Here is a 20,073-nt window from a genome sequence, read left to right on the forward strand (position 1 = left end):
ACTGACAGCTCAGGAAGGGGGACATAAGTTTAATTCTGGCAGAGCAAGAAATGAAAGCCCAGGTATTTGCTTTAAGAAGGGCAAGGGAGAAGGGCAGCTTGGCCACCTGACCCCAAAAAGCAAGCAACTGCTTCAGCCTGAAATCATGAGGTACACAGCTACCACAACCCCCACTTGAGGAGTAACACACCAAGAAAAAAGCCAGCATCTGATGTAGGAACCACCTGATCTTCCTCCTTGCTAGCAGTAGTATGGCAGTAAGGGGGGGGGGGAATATTACTGGGGGCTCTGGGTGTGGCTGAGTTGCACAAGATTATTTTCTGCCACCGAAACAAAAATCTTCAATAGGGAAAATAGGAGTCCATCCTACTTGGAAGTAAGTAGTAGATTTGGATCTCCATGCCTGTGTATCAGTCCACCTCCTTGAAGCAGATGCACCTCTCTCAGAAGCAAAATAACCACTAGTGAGTACCCGCTTCCTCCCTTCTTTGCAGGGGGAAACTGACAACACAGTGTCAGTTCCTCACAACAGTGTTCCCAGGAAAGAAGCTCCATTCAATCCCATCTAACCCCTTAAAGCCACCGAGCAAACCTCAGCATTGCCATGCCTGGTTTTAGGATGACCTCACATTACCTTCATAGCTCTCCACTTCCTGTGCATTCAGTAGACACAGTGGGGTGAATTCTCTGAAATCCAGCCATGCACATCACTATCCTAAGGCAAAGGATCCTTCTGGATCTCTTCCAACTCAGAATATTCTGTGATTCTGACTGTGAAAAAATTCATCTCAAGATCACACACCATTTTAGCCCCTTGTAGGCTACATCTCAGGCACTGAATCACAGCTCCTGCTCTCTGCATGGGGTTAGAATGCAAACGTGTCACAGGCAACCAAGTCACCATTTAATCAGTGACTCAGCTGGGTAGTCTTGGAGCTATCATCTCCAGTTATTCCATCCAAGTTTTACCTCTCAAGGTCATTTCCCCAGCCAGTCTTCTCTGGCTCACTGCAAGTTTGCAGAAAAGGACAATGAAGTCACTCCATCAGCACCTGCTTATCCAGCAGTGGCCAGGAGCAGACGCACCAAACCATTCATCATCTACAAAGATGTTCCCAGCCAAGTTATTTTTCCCCTCCTCTGTACTCTTACCAGTTGAGTAATTAATTAATGTGCTTGCTATTTTCTACTAAGCTGTGGCAAACTGGAGCACTGAGGGATCCAGTTAGTATGAGGACAAGACACAGCAGGAGCATGCAGCTTGTTTTGTACCCATTCACCCCCAGCATCCTCCTTCCTGCAGCCCCCATTCCTCAGGCTAAAGACAGATTTTTGGATTAAGGGACATTGGTTTATTTTACAAGAAAGCTGTAGAAAAGTGAAAATTCTCCCTCTTGACTTGGGAGAATTGAACCTTCACTACAGAGCTCACTGCAAGCTACCGTAAGAAGAAGTGCCAGAAAGACTGAGACAGGTTTTGTGTGGATGGAGAGATGCTGCAAGCGATGTTTAAAAACACCACAAACTTTTACAGTGGTCCTTAATTCCACTGCCACGTGCTTGCATCCAGTCTCCTACCAACTCAAGGCAGCCCCCGTCCAGCACCAAATACAAGGTCCTTGTTAAAAAGTGTGTTGTCCAGCCGGGATAACGCTAAGTTTCCCATGCTGTCCTGGCTCCAAACTTCAGCAGAGAAGCTTTTTCCGTGAGTAAGTCCTGCTAAGGGGACGCCTCCTGGAAACCCTCATGTGGAATGGAGACAGCTCCTGGTTGGCAGCAATTTGGACAGCATCAGATTCCTCTTCTACAAAAAACAGAAAGAATACATGAAAGCCACAGTTTGCCAGAGTTCACCGGTGACTCCAAGAAGCCGAGTGACAACGGGAGACAAGTTGTTACCTTGGACACACTTCCTCCGAGGCGGCGGTGGGGACAGCAGGGGGGACTGGGTCAGGGCGAGAAGGCTGCTGGTCGAGAGTGTGCTCTTCAAGGGTGGAGTTGAGCCTGGGGAAGCACAGTGAGAAGCTGCAGCAAAACCACTCAACAACTCCAGTGTTAAGTTTCACACACAGCCTTTATGCTACCTCGAAACCGCCAGCAGTACAAGGGATACTTTATCTGAAACAAACCCTAGGCTGGCACAGTGGGTTTCTGGCGTTCAAGAAAGGTTAACAGCAGCCTGGAATTAGCTCTTAGCACATTTAGTTTTCTCAGGTGGTTCAGCAGAAGAATGCTTCACTCTATTAAACTCTTAGTCTTCAGGTAACTCACATGTCCTGGAAGAAAACTGTTACAATCATGATGATATGTAAATACAACCACAAGGGCTGTAGGTACAGAAAGTCTCTTACGGAACCATCTTAAAGCAAAACACTTGTTATTTCATGTCCTAACTATGGACTGATGTTGCTTTAAAGTTTGCCTGTTTTCTTCTGTAATAACTGTTGAATAAATAAGACACTGCCTCTGTATACAAACCTTTCTTTACAAGAGGAAACAGACACTGAAACTTAATGCAATGACTTCAGAACACCTGCCAGAGTCTCCTGTAACAAGTAATTTCTACAACAATACTGGATTAAGTATTTGGATTAAGTATTTGTGTTAAGGCCTTGTTTACAGATCTGAGACAGCCTATTTCACTGAGGTCAGCTGAATCATCTGTACTCACAGCAAAAGCAAAGAGGCATCTTAAACTTACACACCTACTGACACAATATTATTGCCAGCAAGGGAATCATTTCTGATACCCACTTGCAACAGGCCCACCACGGGCAGATGGAAAAATTGGTGCACCAATTAATACCAACATCCATAGGACTAACCTTGTCATGGCTCCAAGTCTATGCTGAAACAGCCAAACTTTGGACTTAAGACAGTTGGTTTCAGAGCTGGACACTGGGCAGAAACAGCTAGTGGCATCAACGTGAACCCAAATAAATCATCAGCTCGGTGCAAGTGGGATCCTCCCTCCTCAAGTTCTCAAACTTTCCTTTTAATTCCTCCAGCCTCCTGCTCTTTTATATTTCTCTGATATCTCTCCCATCATTAATACACCATTGATGAACTCCTCATGTCCAGTCTGCCTCTCCACATAATTAACTTCCATGTCTCCTACAAGCCACTCTCCCCTTCCACCTCATTTTCCCTCAGATAGTTACACAGAAAACAACTGTGTTCTTGTTTTTGTCTAACCCCCATTTTTAACCAAATCTGAATTTCAGTGGAGCATCTTTCATGCCACTTAATTACCTGACAAAAGGAAGACATCGTCATCCCCTAGACTACTGTGCTGCTCCAATGCTTTGAGTGCACACATTCCTGGTTTCTCAGGAAGTACAGAGCCTGTCCTTGATTTGCTTCTGTTTCCCTCATCTGTGGAAAAGTCAGTGAGATCCAAACTGCACCTATCAGTGCACGATCTCTTGGCATCGTGATTCTCCTCCTTTTCTGGTGATAGATAAGTAAAGACCCGCTTCTGAGACTTCAAGTCAAAAGTTCCCATGGCAGAGTCCTCATCAGCCCTGGGTTCAGAGTCACTAGGAGATGCCTGATCCTGGAGCCTGCAAATCCCTTCCAGTTCAAATTCCCCAGGAGTATTTGTTACTTTGCTGCTGAGATGCTCTGAGATCCTCATCACTCTTTCTCTGCCTGCTGACATCCATGCCCGTTCATCAGCATTCCTCTCGCTCTGACCACAGCTCGTGCTGGCAGTGCTGCCTGCTGCTCTCTTTCTCCGAGGCCAGTCCTTGATGGCATCTGGGGTAGTCTTCCCCTTCTGCTTTGGAGAAGGCGTCTGGAAAACTCCTGGTTCCATGGGGAAGGGGGAAGTGACGTTAGAGGCACAGCTTGTTGGGGTGTATGACTGGCATATGTAGGTCTGGCCCGCACCTTTCCCAGGTGTACTGTGGAAAGAACGACAGCAGGACGGTGAAACACAGGCAGCTGCCAGTTTTCCTGGGTGCTTGCTACACAAGGTCATAGCAAGATCACTAAAGGGGCTTTCTCCTCCCTTGGATTTGCTGGCACTTGCTTCAGGTTGAACTTCCAATGATGAGCAAGAGCCAATTTTCTTAATGCGAAGTTTGGGCAGGCCTGAAGCTTGCATTTCCATTTCAACTTCATAGGTCGGTGGGCTGGCAGAAGGCAGTTTGTTACCATTTTTAGGAGTGGAGAACTTGGCTACAAGTTGAGGATCTCCCATCCGTGCTGCAGCCTCCCGCTGCCTCCTGTCTGCAGTGCAGCGCAAGGAATAGGCTGTGGCAGACTTTGGCACAGAAGGCGACGCGCTCAGGGCAAATCTGGAGCGTCTCTTGAGACTTGGAGCCTTCAGCGCCATACATTCTTCCCTCACCAGAGTTCTTGGTTCCAAGTCATCACTAACTGTTTGCAAATCACTTAGGGAGGACTCACAGGTGTTTGCAATGGAGATCCCCTCCTTAACCAATGGCTCACAGTCTATCTCAGCATCCTGTGCATGCACCTGCTCTCCAGCAAAAGGCTTTGGAGACAAATGCTTTTCCAAGTTTTCCAAGTCCTCTCTTGAAGGAGACTTTTGAGATGCTACATCCATCTGTTTATTTTTCTGCAACACAGAGGTATTTTCAGTAACTTGAGACTGATGAGGCTGAAGGCTTTCTACAGAACAGTTACCACTATCATGATGACTGTCCCTATTTTCAGAAGGTGCTGCACATGCAAGCATGAGGTTCTCTTCTCTAGAATCTGGTTCACAATTAGCCTGCTTGGATGTGTGAAGCAGGGACCTCAGTGAAGTGCCAGTAATACCTGGAGACTTCTGAGAAGATGGTTTAGATGCACTAAGTTCCCGGTCAGACTCCCCAGCCTGTGCACGGGAAGCAGAGGAGATTGTCACAGTGTTCATGGAACTTCCACAGAGCAGAGAACTGCAGAGAGGCTCGAGCCTCACAACAAGCTGAGGTATTTCTGTACTCAGTGGGCTTGTAAACAACTTTGAACCTGGATCTTCGTGTTTCCTGGGAGTCCTTTTAGTTGCTTCAGATAACGGATCAGACTGCATCTGAATTTCCTTTGTGAGGATTTGCCTCCGAGCACCAACTGGAGATGCTAATTTTGAGAGGTATCTCAAGGAACGTCTTGGAGTTTGCAGTTCTGTAAAACACCTTTCCTGGATGGCAGAGGGGGAAGAAGTAGTTGGATTTGAATCTGTTGGAGACAATAATGAGGCACTGAGTGCTGTGAACTCTTTGTGTTCTGATGTTTGTAAGACAGACTCTTTGCAAGGAGGGGAAAGTCTTTGTGCTGTAGAACAGTCCTCAGAAGTTACCTGCAGAAAGTGAACCCTCTTACTTTCAGTTAACGCAGATGGTGACTTAACCCTTTGTGCAGGAGGAGAAAAGTACTTTCCCAAACACTTAGCTACAGTCTGCTTAGTTGCTGGACTTTTGCCAGGAGTCTTCTCCAGCTTCTGTGGTGTCCTGTGGGCAATGCGAGGTGATCTCCTTGGTGGCTTACTGGCAGAATTCAGCAGCTTGCAGGCAAATTTATGAGGTGTTTTCCTAGGAGTCTGCAGGAGAAAAAATAAATTAAAGAATCATGCTTGTTCTATTCCAACAGTATCATCTACCCATCTCCTTATTTACTTCCTAAAATTTAAAACACAACCCTCCATTTGATTAGACTTAACAAACACTAAATTTAAGATGCATAGGTCTGATTAAACATGAATAGAAAAACAGGATGGGAAGAAAGAGAGAGGGAGGTAATTGTTTCTACCTGACAGGAGGTTACTTCCTCTAAGTGTAAGGAGTCTTTTCTCGTTCTCCTCTTTCCAGGTGAATGCTTCACTGCAGGACTACACTTGTCAGTGACTGCACCAAAGAAAAACCTCTTGGGAGTCTGCACAGGGGGGATCTCTGAATGCTGCTTAAGGCCTATAAAATGAAACAGTACAATTCAACTAACACAACTAATGTGCCACAATTGTCTGAATCATTTCAGATGTAGGAAAAAGTAGTGTAAAAAGCTCATATCCCTGGCATGTTCTTTTCTAGCCAAACGTTAAAGCTTCACCAGAATTATGGTTATTTCCCAATATGAAATTAATATCCATCTGTAGAAAGAGCACTTCAATGGCAAAAAAATGTACAAGATAGCTCAGCCTCTTATTCTATTTATAGCTTGTAGCTTTAGATAGTTCTGGTTCATGACTAAGGATTCTAGTAAGTACAATATAAAGAACTAAGTGTCACCATTTTTAGCTGATAATCCTACTGAGAAAGCCAGCAAAGAAGATCCCATCAGTCACCGCTTTATGCTGCCACAGAGCAGACTGAAAGTAAGCTTCAGGATTTCTGTCCCATATTTTACAAGGATTTCACTGCATTTAAGGAATACAGACTGACAATCAGTGGTATTCTGTTAGATGGGCCTGACTGGTTTCTTAAGTCGGCAGTGAATTCATCATCAAAATAGCTGCCTTACCATCCTCCAAATTCAGATTACCAATTAAAAATAATTACTGGGGATGAATTTCTGTCTACGGAAGATATTACATGACAGCTCTTAGCTTCTTACAGTGTCTTGTAGAGCCAAATCAAATCAAACTCAGAGCTATCCATGTCAGCTTTTCAGATCAGCAGTATCAGTCTGCTCAAATCCCAGTCAGTACCTTCTACATCCTGCAGTGCACAGCTCTCCTCTTCTTGTCCCTGGTGGACGCGCTGTGAATTCTTTGAGCTTCGCTGTGTAGTGGAATAGAAAGCACTGGAGCAGGTCCTGTTCAAAGACAGCTGTTTGATGCGTGGGCTTCTTCTCAAACTTGCTTCTGAAAAGGTAAGAACATTGGAGACTGAGCCTTCCTTCTCCCTCAGCAATGGGCACATCATCAGGAACAGTTTGTAACTGAAACAGGCACACTCCAAGAAGAAAATTCCGTACAACAAACTACCTCACACATGGAGGCAAGTGTGTGAAGAAAGCTTCAACTTTCTTGAGGATCTGGAATTTTTATGCATATAAATCTCATTCTAAACTATGATGCCCCCTCCTCTAAGTCATAGTTACTCTCATTCCTCTCTAGCAATTATATGGAAAGGAATGCTAGAAAAGCCATGTTCAATGCAAGTTATATCCAGGTTAAAAGACTGGTTAATTCTCGTCTCTTTTTTTGTTGTGATTTCATCTTCCTGCTTGCCCAGCCATGCTGTTTTCCTCTTCCTTCCTGGGATAAGGAACAGCAGTAGCCAACATAAGAGACACTCCACAGAGCCAGGTGGCTGTCTGTTACAGCAGGAATCAGAGCAGTATTAAGGTCACAGCACAACATGGTGAAGTTACATTAAAAAAAAAGCATGTGCTGGTTTGACAGTAATTACAGAAGCTCAGAATCTTGTTCACCCTCAAAGTCCTTCATGCATTTTCATTTACAAGAGTTACTATCTACCTTTCTTTCCTAACTTCTACTACACAGGGCTGTTAAAGCAGTGAGCAGCAAGTGGTTCTATCAGAGGCAGCTGTGCTCCACCAAAAGAACAGTACAACACTTCTGTACTGACTACTACGTAAATTGAAACACGCTTATCTTACAAGCTACAACACAGCCAAACCACCTTTCATGAAAAATCAGTGCTTACCATATATAGCCTTCTCTGGAGATTCTTCTACAACACCAGTGTCACAACCTAGATCAGAAGACCTTGAGAAACAACAGACATTTTGGTCTTAGCATACTAAGCACACTGACAGGAACGGAACTTTTCCCAGAGACTGAAAAGTAGTACTCCATCCTACACCAATATGTTGCTTTGTGGGCTACTCTAAGTGAGAAATTACTGAGTGCTTTGCCTCCTATTAACACACGATTTAGCATGGGTTACTCCCTAGCTGTACAGGTAGCAGTTCTACATGGAAGTAAATGCTAGAATTCAACCTGGAGTCCACAAAATACAGCATAGGCCTTTTCAGAAGCCCTTGAATCAGCAACTGAACCTCAAGAGACATTAGCTGCAGGAATTAAAGCAGCCTGACCTACATGATGGAAGCAGCAGTATTCCCCCCACTTAAGCAATGGAACTCAGCCTCCACTGGTTCTCTTACTGCCTTAAGCAAAGATGACACTTTGACCACAAAGATACCTGGTACTTGTGCTCATAACCATTATTTAGACATCCAATACTTACTGAAGAAACTTAGAAAGAACTTAACTCACCGGCCTTTGATCTGCTTTTGTAGGAGTCTCCCGGAGACCTGCTTATGTAGTGGTGTTTCTGCAACTCTCTTGGTCAACAACTTGCGATGATCTAAAAATCATGCAAGAGCTGTAACATCACACAATTATAAAGCACTTGGGACAAGTAAATAAACACAGTTTTGTACAGGCTTCAGCTTAAGGACAGTCTGTACAGAATCACTGTGCACCAGCCTTCCAGCATTCACAAGCTATCATGATTTCAGAGTCCAGTGTCCACACCTCCTTCCCACTCAGTATTATTAATAGTACCATGTCAGACAGAGTTAATCTACTGAGATTTCTTCATCTTTCTTTCACAGATCCTTTTTTAATCAAAAATTTTTAACACTGGATTTCTTTGAGATGTAGAGTTCAGTAAAAAATAGGTTTCAGTTTCAATACCATCAATATTCACCCTCCAAACACCACAGCAATGGCCACCTTTTCTCTTTATTGAAAAACAGATTATAATTGTTTCATAGAACTGAGAAAGCAAAAATAGGAATTTTAGCAAAAACTCCTCTCCAACAATCCTACACGTGCAAGTCATGTCCTACCTTTGGTGCCTTCATCAGTGCATTTGTATTTTAAGCCTTCCACAGCAGACACTGACTGGCTTCTAAGCATCTTTTTCAGAGACCTTTTCGATGGTGAAAGTATCTCTTCATTGAAGAGGTTCCTCCTTACCTTTGTAACTTCTGTGAAGCAAGAAAAGATCAAATTAAAAATAGGAGGAAAAAAGGAAAAAAAAAAAATCACAGGAAGGTAATTTTGTCAGGACACCAGAGACGGGAAAAATACACCAACATGGTAAGACAACTTTTTAGAGGCCAGAAAGCATTGAAAAGTTGTTTTTTCTGCTACTGGAACATGTCCTCCTCTAAATCCACTCCAGACTTCTCTTATAAATTTGTATTATTTACATTATCCCAACAATAAGCTACAAGAAGGTGCCATAGCAGAACAAGCAGCCAGTCAGTGTCCATGTGGAGCAGCATTAGGTGCACTACAAAATCTCAACTGAAACACATTGGTTCAGAGAACAATAAATGTGGGATTTATTTTCATTAATTATTTTGTGGGGTGATATCCTGTTTCCAGATATAGGAATTTAATCTTGTCCCGATTTTCTTTTCAGGACAGAGAAGATGGAAATAATTTCAAGATTCAAGGAAGAATGGAAAGGGTTTTTTTTGGAGGATGCAGGATTTAACTTTTCTGCACATGAGCACACAGAATACCGTGTATCTTTTCCTCAAAGTTTTTACAGAATTCAGCAAAACTTCCTTCTCATTTCCAATGTGCCTCAGCATAATTTCATCGTGGTTCACTAAATTTTACAGGGAGAACATGTGCTGAAGATGCACCTTTCCATGAAAAAGCTAGAAGTCAATATACCTTGCACTGCTTCTTTCTGCAACAAAGGCATCTGTTGGGACTTCTCAGGAGCAAGGTAAGAACGGGAGTTCTCCTGAAACAAAGAAGAAATCAGCCTCACCAGCAGCGCAATGTTATGTTTAATTAAGCATATTAACTAAGCTCTGAACTACACACTTCAATTTCTCCTTCAAGGCAATTTGATCTCTGTACAGCTGACACAGGGTACACTTACTAGGGGAATACAGAGCAAGAGTTTTTTGCACTCAAGTGTCACAACTCACACATAACCCTTTTGGAAGAGTTTTACCTTTCTGATGGGATTCTTGGCCATCTTGGGAATTTCAATTTGACGCAAGTTCTGTGGTGCTTCTGTCATGCTCCTGTGTCTGGCTAACACGTGATTCCTTTAGAAAGTATACAAAGACTAAGTTAGCATAAGACCAGAAGCACAGTTATCAACCTACTGACAATTAAAGTTAGGTTTGACTCTAGAGATAGGAAGTGTTTACCTAAATTGATTGCAAACTGCATTAGTACCTCACTTACTACAACACTGAGGGATGATTTGCAATATAAATAGCAATTCCTAACTTTAAGGTTGGTATTGAAGCTTATTCACAATTTGTTAAAACATACACAGAATTCCCAACATAGAGAACTACAGTAAATCAGTTTTAACTTTAACAATATAGGGTCACCTACTGCAGAGCAGAACATCCTTTTCCTTTCATGGAAGATGCTCATGTACTTTTGCATAAGATGCAAATACACAATCAAGATTATGTTTTCATACGGTCAACAATGGTTAGTTAAAATGAAAAATTAGAGCCCCTAATATTTCTTTCAGGCTTGCAGAGTTATGAGCAGGTGTCTGTTTGCTCCAGCCAGCTATTCAGCAACAGAAATCTGCAGCTTAGATAACTCCTCAGTTACAGCCCAGGCTGCAACAAAAAGCTGCCTCCTGTTTGGAATTATTACCTTCTCTTTTGGGCAGATCTGGTGCGCAGCTCCTCCAGCTGGTCACTCTCTGTGCGAACAGTGCTGGGAGTCAAGACAGACGATAAAGACGGTGGAAGGCCTGGAGATTTGCTGTCCAGAGTCATGGAGTCATCACTGAAGAAGTCTGAAGGCAGAACAGCTGCCAGTTTCGGGGGTATTTGTGTACCAAGACCGTAGTAAATATCTCCGAGAGTCTTTGGTATAGAATTCATGTACCTGGAGCAGCAGAGAGAACCCACATCAAATACATTCCCACTCAAACTTGTTGGTGTTTCAGTCCCAAGGTTTGAACTAAATCCTTGTTCTTACATGTTAATTAAAAAAAAACCAACCAAATATCAACTGGGCTTTTTAATTAGTTTACTTACTTATCGGTTGCTCTTTCTTTAATCAAAACATAAACGTAACAAACAACATGTCTAAATTTCTGCAAATTACAAAGATGCAGCAAATCAAAGCTGTAGATTGCTGTCTAGTCACAGACAACATCCAACCAAAACCACAGTCCCCAGTAACATTTCAGTCATGCCGAAGAACTCACAATTCCAGTATTTCCTCTAGAAACTTAGTAAGATACCCCGGGTCTTCGGTCAGACATAAAATGCGCAGCACATCTGTCATCTGGAAGAGAAAGTCAGGTGGGAAAATGGATTAAGTTGGGACAGCTGCGGCATCAGATATTTTAGCAAGGAATATAGTGTTAGAGTAATATCAAAGGAAAACTGCAGGTTCCAGGTCTGCATTTCTAGTGCCACCCAGAAACACAACTCGCTCTATAATTTACTTGCCTCTTCCAACAGCTGCTCCATTTCGTCAGCATTGCTTTGCAGCGAAGGGCACTGAAGGCACAACTCAAGGCGCAAAAATACCTGAAGTCGGCACCTAAGAAAACAAGTAATTATCCACTACCTTTTTTTCTAATGGAAGCAGCATATTTACTGCAAAAGGTGTGCTCAAAAAAGCAATGGGAAGGGAAGTAGCTCCTTTTGACAGCATAATCTAGTTAGCATTTCATTTTGGTGGCAGGGGAGATGCCTCATTTCAGATATAGGCTGCACTGCTTATCACACAGCATGGGCATATTTGCATTTAATGAAATGGTTTTACTGTGACCAGAGATTCTCCTTGAAATTTTTGCCCCATGTCAATACTTTTCCATTTGTACAAAAATGCCACCATTAAAAATTGCTAACCAACTCCACAGAATCTCAGAAGCTGAAGTAAATACAGTGTCTCATACTCTCTGACTTTGGTCTCCTTCTGTGAGCCGTGCTGTTGTCTGAGCATTTTGCTGGTCTTCAGGAGATGGTTTCTGACTCTTTCCACACAGGCCACCTGCAAACACACATAATTACAATAAAACCTTCAATTCTGTTCCCTGTCTGTAGGGCAGGTTCCCTCCTGGCTTCGGTCATCCCCCTAAGCCATTCTTTTGGGAATAGCCCAATTTTTTCTCTTTTGTTTCAAGGAAAGCAATTATCTTTTTCTTTCAGCAGCAAAGTCACAATGAGAAATAGAAAAACTGTGATCTTGAAATCACAGAGGTCGCTTGCAGCTTCAGGTCCTCCTCAGTTACTATGGATTTGTTTCTCACAGTATTTTTCTTCAATTATTCAAAAGTTTACCAATTTTGGTTTCAGGTTATTTTAAGTCTATGCATAGTATTAAAGACTGTAAATACCTTCTTTAAATACATTTTTTCAAGAATGTATTTAAAAATACTGTCTTTGAAATTAGGATTTGGAAGGTCAATGTAAAGGGAGGACATCTGTTGCAACCTTTAGCAAAGGTGTGTAAATGGGTAACTGAACTGGATTTTCCTACATTCGTCTACAACTACCCAGTTTGTCAGTATTGAATCAACAGATAGAAGCAGTTAGTGATTGTGGTTTCAACTACATGCAGCTGCACATAAAACTTCAGAGATGAAGGAAATAGTAAAAACTCCAACTTCCAGATCAGTAACAACCCTGCCCACGTGCTCTTACCTACCTCTTTCTCTTTGAAATCTTGTACTTTCAAGAACCTTTTAATGGCTGTGATCATATTCTGGGCACACGCAGATAACTGAATTCCCTCAGCAACAGCCTTCTGGTAGCTCTCTATTAAGCGGGACTGCAGCTCCTCCTCTGTTTGGAAGTCTGCAAGGGAAATGGTCTGTGTTAACTCAATGCCTGTTTACCACAACTCATTCCAACTGAGGAGGAAAACAGAGGAGGTCAAAAATATTTTCTCCAGCAAAGATGCATCAAGCCCACAGAACACTAACAGAACCAGTCCCAGGTCCAGACCCATGACATTATTATAAGTTAAATCAAGTTTATAATCAGAAATCAAATTTTGCTTAAGGTGAGCAAACTTTCAGGCTACTACAGCAGTCAAGAAATGCCCTTTATTTCTACCTAATTAGTAAAGAGGACTACATTTCCAGTTACACCTTGATGGGTGCTTCCCTCTACCTATTTTGGTTAAATAAAGAGAGAGAAGGGTAGAAAAAAATTACTATTCTTTGCGACGCTGAAGATACAGAAACCCAAACATTGATCTGCTCCCTGGCACTGAATACTGCACTATTAACCTTCCCTTTCCCTTCCATAAAAATCCTGTATGAACTCTTGTATCAGGATATCGAAAGTTCATATGAGATATATCAGGATAGGAAGATACCAGGACTTAACACACACCAATTGGTATTTTAAGTGCCTTTTCCTTTCCTTCCACCTTGTCATCCAATCTTTTTGCTGAAAGCTTCTGTGGAACCTTCTCATTCACTGCAGGTGGTACAGCATCAGGTTGAAACTTCTGAGCTTTTACATTCAGTCTTGCTACATTGAGCATCTGCAGGGATCTGGACATGGTCTTCATCTTCTGCCTGACTGGAGTTCGGGGAACTCCACCTACAGTGCCATAAAAAAAAAAAAAAAAAGGAGTTTTACCATCAGGGACACTGGGGCAGGAACTCTGCCTGAGGCAGAGCACAACACTGAACTCTGTGTTATCATCAAGTGAGACCAATAACCTTCAGGAGGAAAACATGGCCCAAAAGGTTGGCATTTCTCCATGAAATCCATGTACAGGCAGTGTAGCAGGCAGCTACTTCTCCAAGTAAAAAGTGGATGAAAACTACTGCTCTGCATAAGAACTTATATAGGTATAATGAAAAGTTATATATATAGGAAGCAATTTTATATCACAGAAATAGAACCAGCTGACAGAGCAGGGCTTGGGGATACATCAACTGTGGTTAGTGTAGGGAAATGCAATGATTAAATTCTTCTAGAAGAAAATGTTTTATTTCTCTAATAAGAATAAAGTTGAGAGGTTGTAATATTTACTCGTAGTTGGAGCAGTCCTTGTTTCAAACTGCAGAGCTCTGCATGTTGCTTTTGTCAGTCACTGCACAGCCTTGAATTGCAGTAATTTGGCTTCTACTACAGGACAAACCTAATACTAATATGGAAATGAGACCATCCCTAAACAAAAAAATCTAAAGCATGCCACTACCCAGCAGAGCACAGATCTCTGGGGTTCACACATCATCTTTTATTGACAACAGGCACACATAATCCCAAAGTATACATACGTCTTTTTTTGTTATTTCCTGGCCCAGCTGTAGCAGATGTTTCACTGAATTTTCTCTGGTACAGATCAGATAGACTTTCTGAGAGCTCCACATCAGACTGGTCTGCATCATCCTTCCCATTAGCACAAGGAACCTGCAGAAGTCTATAATGAAAGAGCAAATCAATACAGTTATCAAAAAAAGATGGGAATGGGAGGCATATCCCTGTGGACAAAAACAAGGCTTTTCTAGGTTCCAGTCCACAACAATATAGTGCAAGTAGCACATGCCAGTAACTCCTTCATCACCTGTTCCCCAACACACTTAAGAGATACAGAAAACCCAAACCACCTTTAAAAGGGTCACACCAAGTTGGAAACAAGCTTTACATTGATGTACAATGGATACACCACTGCCCTGTACCCCAAAACCACATAAGTAGCTTTGTGCTTTCTAAATTACCCTGTATTAGGCTTTTTTTTGTTTCACTCAGCAACCTCTTTGAAGAAAGCAAGCTCATTCATTACAAGTAAATACCAACTGTTAGAACACAACCACTATCTTCAATATCTTGCAGTGGATCTTATCATACCATAAGAAAAGCTGAAGTCTGACATTTCCCAAGTAGCTTAAGGTCATTTTAAGTGACTTGTATCACTCCTGAGACTGTCAAGACTTTAATCCACACAAACTGCTACCCAAACATCCTGTTCTCACATCCTTTTGTCTATACACCAACAGATAATGAAGTAAAAGCCCACAAAAAACTGAGTACAGAAATAAAAGCACTAGAAAAGCACTTAATTCTAGAACTCTAAGCAATGCTACAGCCATACTCCCTTGACAGGAAGCAGAAATCCTTGATTATTACTCATGAGAGATATGTTTCAGAAAAATACCTGAAGGACTCCATCAAATCTGAGCTTGCTCCACAAGCATTCGATGCAGGATACCATGTTTCCAGCACTGAAGGATGCCAGCCCCCTGTATGGGACAGTTCCCGTTGGACCCACTCTGGCACTGGAGTTTCTTCTCCTGTGAGCACACACACACACACAAATTAGAAAAACTAAATTAAGTGGCAAAAGGTCCCAGCCTTCACAGAGGCTCCCCAGCCTTTGATCCTGGAGAGGTAATTTCATAGCTAATACAACAGGCCTTGAGACTCCTGAGGAAGATTTACTCGAACAGCTGCCTTGCAACCACGCCCAAAGGCTTTACTGGACAGGGATGGCCTATGTCACACATTCTAGGAAACCTCCTTCTAAAAACCTGTCCCCAAGCACACATAGCTGCACTTTATCTACAAGCTAATGGAAGCTAACACTTTGTCAATAAAACAGAAAGGTACAACCATGCAGATTTCTGCATCACCTCACAAGGCCTGAGCTACAGTTGACAAAACGAACAAGTTGTGAAAACGAGAGACACCTCACTGAGAAAATCATTAGCTTTAGATTCTTCCACTCTAAGTCAGACCTAGAGATCAAAAGAGGGAGAGTTTTGCATTTCCTGACACCTACCCAGACTGGCCAGCGGATCTTCCACCGACATGTCAATTTTACTCAAAACACTGTTCACAATCTCTGGGAGATGAAGAACAGAGTCTTGGGAAGAGTCCTCCACTACAGCTCCTTCCAGGCTGCATCGCTGAACTTCAGCAGTCCTCTCAGTACCAAGCACAGTCAGAACTGCAGCACCCTCAGAAAGCGGTGACAGAACAGCAGTGCAGGGGCACCAAGTTTTAGACAGAGATACCTCAGCAACCTATATTTAAAAAGAAAAAAAAAGGGAAAAGAAAAATGTTCACTTTATCTATAAATATGGAGACCAAAGGAGCACAGATACTTTCTAGAAGGTCCTTCTAGATTCAAATGAGCAATTTGCAGTGCAGCAATTACCACTATCATTGTCTTCACAACACGATACTGTCACCCCTTTTGTCACAGGTCATTTCAGAATAGGTGTTAGTTTGAGACAAAGAGGAATATTTACCATGTGCAGTCCTTCAGTCACCAGAGTCCTTAACAGCTGATGAAACAGTGACCTGTTACATCCTGCCTGCTCAGCCTGAGAGCTCTGCAGTATCCAGCTCTCCGTGAGGAAGTGGCGAGCCTGTACCAAGTTCCAGTCCATCAAGTTTCCTTTCAGAAAGATGTTGACTGGACTCTGCAGTTGTCTTTGGCCCATGGCAAGAGGTTCCAGGATCACAGCACAGCTTTCCTGCTTCTTTCCTCCTGTGCAAGGATAGGATAAAGTAAAAGTCTGAAGGCAAGTAAAATGGGTTTTCCAATCCAGGTAAAGAGACAACTTCAATGCAAAAAAGACGATTTCCAAGATTAAAGGGGGAATATACTCAACCATAAGTGTACTACAGAACTGACCTCCTCCCCAAGCCCTGAAGGAGCTGACTGCATGAAGGGACCACTGAAGAAAGGGCCCGTGCATGCTGCATGTTGCTTTAAAGCTAACCTGTTTTCTTTTGAAGGGGCTTTTTATCTGTATCCTTATTTTAGATAAATTGAATAACTGTATAAGAAAAGGGAGTACGCTGCTACAAGGAGGGACCAGCAAAGATCTCTTCACCCAAAAGTCTAGAAGCATGGAAAACTGAAGAGGCTAAATCAGAAATATGGGCTAACAGCTCTCAGAGGAACTAGAGCATATCCTGAACTTTTTTTAAAAAAAACCTAGGCTTTTAAATACTGAAGTTACTTCTACACATACTATTCACAAGGTAAGGTCATCAAGGACCCTGCATGAGAGCTGTTACCAGCGTGCACATCTATATTTTTCTTTTCTTTTATTACCAGGCATGCTGAGAAACAACGTTCCTTCTTGCTGGGGAAACACTGATCGATACACAGAGGGCTTTGAGAACAAGCAGTTCAGAGTCGCATCCAGGGGCAGGAGTGTGGTCCAAGACACTGGGAAACTGAAGTCTCCAAGGAAGGACTGAGCAACATCTGCCCTAGGGTGACTCAAACAGTGCACCAAGGCTTCAGCTGGCAAAATGGTGCCTCCCGTCTGACAGATCAGTTCAAACATTGTCCAGTATCCAACGTGATCTGGGGCTTCGATCAGCTGGAATAAAGTAACAGAGAGGTCTCAAGTTAACGTTGGCAGTGAGAGAACCTTCATCCAAAGAAAGAAAGATTAAATGCTTTTAACAAAACTGGCATATGAAACAGATACAAAGCATCTAAACACAGTGTTTTTAAGGACTTTATCAGCCTTCACAGGAATCTGATAAAGAAAACACACTTCCCACTGAATTAAGAGCTAGTCAAAATTTTCAAGCTTGGGTTTTTGAATCTGGTATCCACACACCTGAACCATGAGACTGCTTATCTGCAATTCTTAATAGCTGTAACTCCCCTCTAACTCAAAGCACAAGAGGACCCATCAATATCAGCCCATCAGTATCTCAGCCTCCACGTGGATGATTCTATCTGAGTTTTCAGTCCCTTCCTGAAGATTATGTGGCAGTAACTGAGGAGCTTTCACTACCTCCCAAAGACTACAGCAGAAAACTGTCCCCCCTTGTTATACAGGAGGGCAGCGTGGCGGCCCGCCACTGCTCAGAGCTGAAAGCTGTGCGGTATAACCTTGTTACCTGAGCCCGCTCGGCGGTGTCCACCCAGAACAGCGTGATCTTCTGCTCCGCCAGCAGCTCCTGGACACTCCTGGGCAGGAGTTTCTCCGCCAGCTCCTGCGCCGTGGGCGGCTCTCCAGGGGAGGAGGGGGCATCGCTCCCCGACACGAACCGCCGGAGTTCCCTACGCGAGTGCGGGCAGGGCGAGAACACGAACACGGCGTTCACGAAGCCCTCAGGGGGCGCCTCGGGGGGCTCTGGGCCGGCTGGCCCTGTCCTGCGGCTCCTGCGGGGCGGCTTGGCCGGGGACGCGATCTCCGGGCGGTCCCACTGGAAGTCGAGCAGCGTCTCCTTGAGGCCACTGTGGGTGAGGGCGGCGCGGGACGCGGGGCCGGGCAGGGCGGCCGAGGGTCCCCGCGCCCGGAGCCGCTCCGCCAGCTCCTCCTCGAACCGCTCCCAGGCGCGGGGGCCCGGCGGGCGGAACCCGCCGCCCCGCGAGGCGCCGCCGCGGCCGCCGAGCGAGTCGAAGAAGCGGAATGCCCAGCGGAGGCGGGCGAGGCCGAAGCGGCAGCTCAGAAGCGTGAGGAGGCGGAGGGCGCCGCGCTGGAGCGGCTCCCGGCGCGCGGGGCCGGCGGTGTCCAGCAGGAACACGGCGCTGCGGGAGCTCGACATGGCGCACGCCGCCACCGGCCACCCGGCCTCGCCCGGCCCGACCCGGCGGCTCGCGCCCTCGGCCTCCTTGTGCCCCCATTGGCTGCCGCAGAGAGCCCCGCCCCACCCACCGCCCCGCTCCTCGCTCTCCCATTGGCGGGAGCACGCCTGACGACAGGGAGGGGCGGAGCCAGTGCGCGGGACGAGCCCATTGGCCGCCGCCGTTTTAAAATTTAAAGACGGCGAAAGCGCGCGTGACGGTGACGTCAGGGGGCGTGATCGCGTGACGTCACGCGTTGCGGTCGCGACGTCACGGAGGCGGCCGCGGGTCCTGCAGGGCACCGGGGTTGAGCGGCGGGACCGGCCCTGCCCGCCCCGCACCCCGGCAGGCCCCGCTCGCCGCTAGAGGTCCGCGCCTGCCCGCACACGGCACCTCCCCATCCCTGACACCCGACACCCGCCAGCAGCCCTGCCGGCTGCCCCATACGGGACCCCCACCCCGAGCATCCCCGCAGCAACGGCACGGACAGCCCAGGGCCCGTATGGGTGAAGTTCAGGTTCAAATTCAGATTAGATATTAGGAAAAAAAAAAATATCATTTTTTAGGGTGGTCAGGCATTGGAATAGGTTGCACAGGAAGGTGGTGGAGTCACCGCCCCTCTAAGTGTTCAAGACCTGTCTGGATCTGGCGCTGGGTGATGTGGTTTGCTGGTCGCACTGATGGTGATGGGTTGATGGTTGAGCTGGATGATCTTAAAGGTCTCTTCCAGCCTTGATGGTTCTATGGAAAGTTGTAGGGTCACGGCACCTGGACAAGGGCTGACATGTGGGGAGGTCCAGGTGTGATCGCACAAGGTAGCAGCAGAGGAAGCTCTGCAGACCGGAGCCGCCCCACCCTTCTCTCCAGAGCTCGAATGTCCCAGCCTAAACCAGTGTCACCAGCAGCTAGTTGTATTTATAAAGCAACAAAGACAAGCGGGCAATAAACGGCCCGTTCGGCTTTGCTGGTGACTCTGAGCACAAGCGGGTTTAACAAGCTGGAACGAGGAGCGGATCCACTTAGGTACCCAGGACTAACCTGCTACCAAGAGCAAGGGAAGGACAACAGGTCTCTCTGACTGGAATTGTGGAGGGCAGCCTGCAGTCTTGGGGTTGGAGGCTCCCTGGGGAGCCATGGGTCCCTCCTCCTCGCTGGGGGTTGCTCTTGGCCCATGAGATGCCTCTTGTGGCTTGTTGATACATTATTGTCCTGTTTGAGCCCTGAAGAAGAGCCAACCCCATTATGCTCTCACTGCCATTTCCCAGGTACTGGTGTCTGTCCCAGCAGCCCACTGAGGACATTTAGCAGAGTGTGACCAAAACCTGCCTTATCACAGTCCACCTGGGACCAAAAACAAGCCTGGGGCAAAGGGGAATTTCCCAGCAAATCCTGGCCGCTTCCAACACAGGAACTGCTGCCAGCTACTCAAGCTCCTGCTCCTTTCCTGCCCACTCCGGTGTATTTGCTCTTGAAGACCATCCAGCTCTTGGGAAAGCCGTCAGATATTGGCTGAGCCCTGGTGACCGTGTTTCCCAGTGCGACAGCCAGAATCACTCACACCTCTGCTTCTTGCATAGTGCTTGAAGTGCTCACAGAGACATTCGCCCTCTCTGCCTGCTGCCCAAGGACACTGG

The 20,073-nt window shown here is 45.2% G+C and overlaps 1 protein-coding gene across 1 annotated transcript; it reads right to left on the reverse strand.

Annotated features, from left to right (window-relative positions):
• Positions 1-337: 337 nt before the first annotated feature.
• Positions 338-18,451, reverse strand: TICRR (TOPBP1 interacting checkpoint and replication regulator). The gene is made up of 22 exons (XM_051796661.1): positions 17,770-18,451; positions 16,964-17,237; positions 16,149-16,390; positions 15,677-15,920; positions 15,053-15,188; positions 14,175-14,317; positions 13,276-13,488; positions 12,584-12,732; positions 11,832-11,926; positions 11,380-11,473; positions 11,133-11,212; positions 10,571-10,807; positions 9,900-9,996; positions 9,611-9,683; positions 8,770-8,910; positions 8,192-8,282; positions 7,617-7,678; positions 6,653-6,808; positions 5,758-5,915; positions 3,253-5,548; positions 1,900-2,004; positions 338-1,804 (listed from the first exon to the last, which is right to left on the reverse strand). The coding sequence occupies exons 1-22, from the start codon at positions 18,418-18,420 to the stop codon at positions 1,686-1,688; spliced, it is 5,856 nt and encodes a 1,951-aa protein (XP_051652621.1). The 5' UTR covers positions 18,421-18,451; the 3' UTR covers positions 338-1,685.
• Between the last annotated feature and the right edge of the window lie 1,622 nt (positions 18,452-20,073).

The sequence above is a fragment of the Manacus candei genome, unplaced genomic scaffold (genome assembly GCF_025592945.1).
Source record: "Manacus candei isolate 608988 ecotype Guabito, Panama unplaced genomic scaffold, ASM2559294v1 h1tg000046l, whole genome shotgun sequence".
NCBI lineage: Eukaryota > Metazoa > Chordata > Aves > Passeriformes > Pipridae > Manacus > Manacus candei.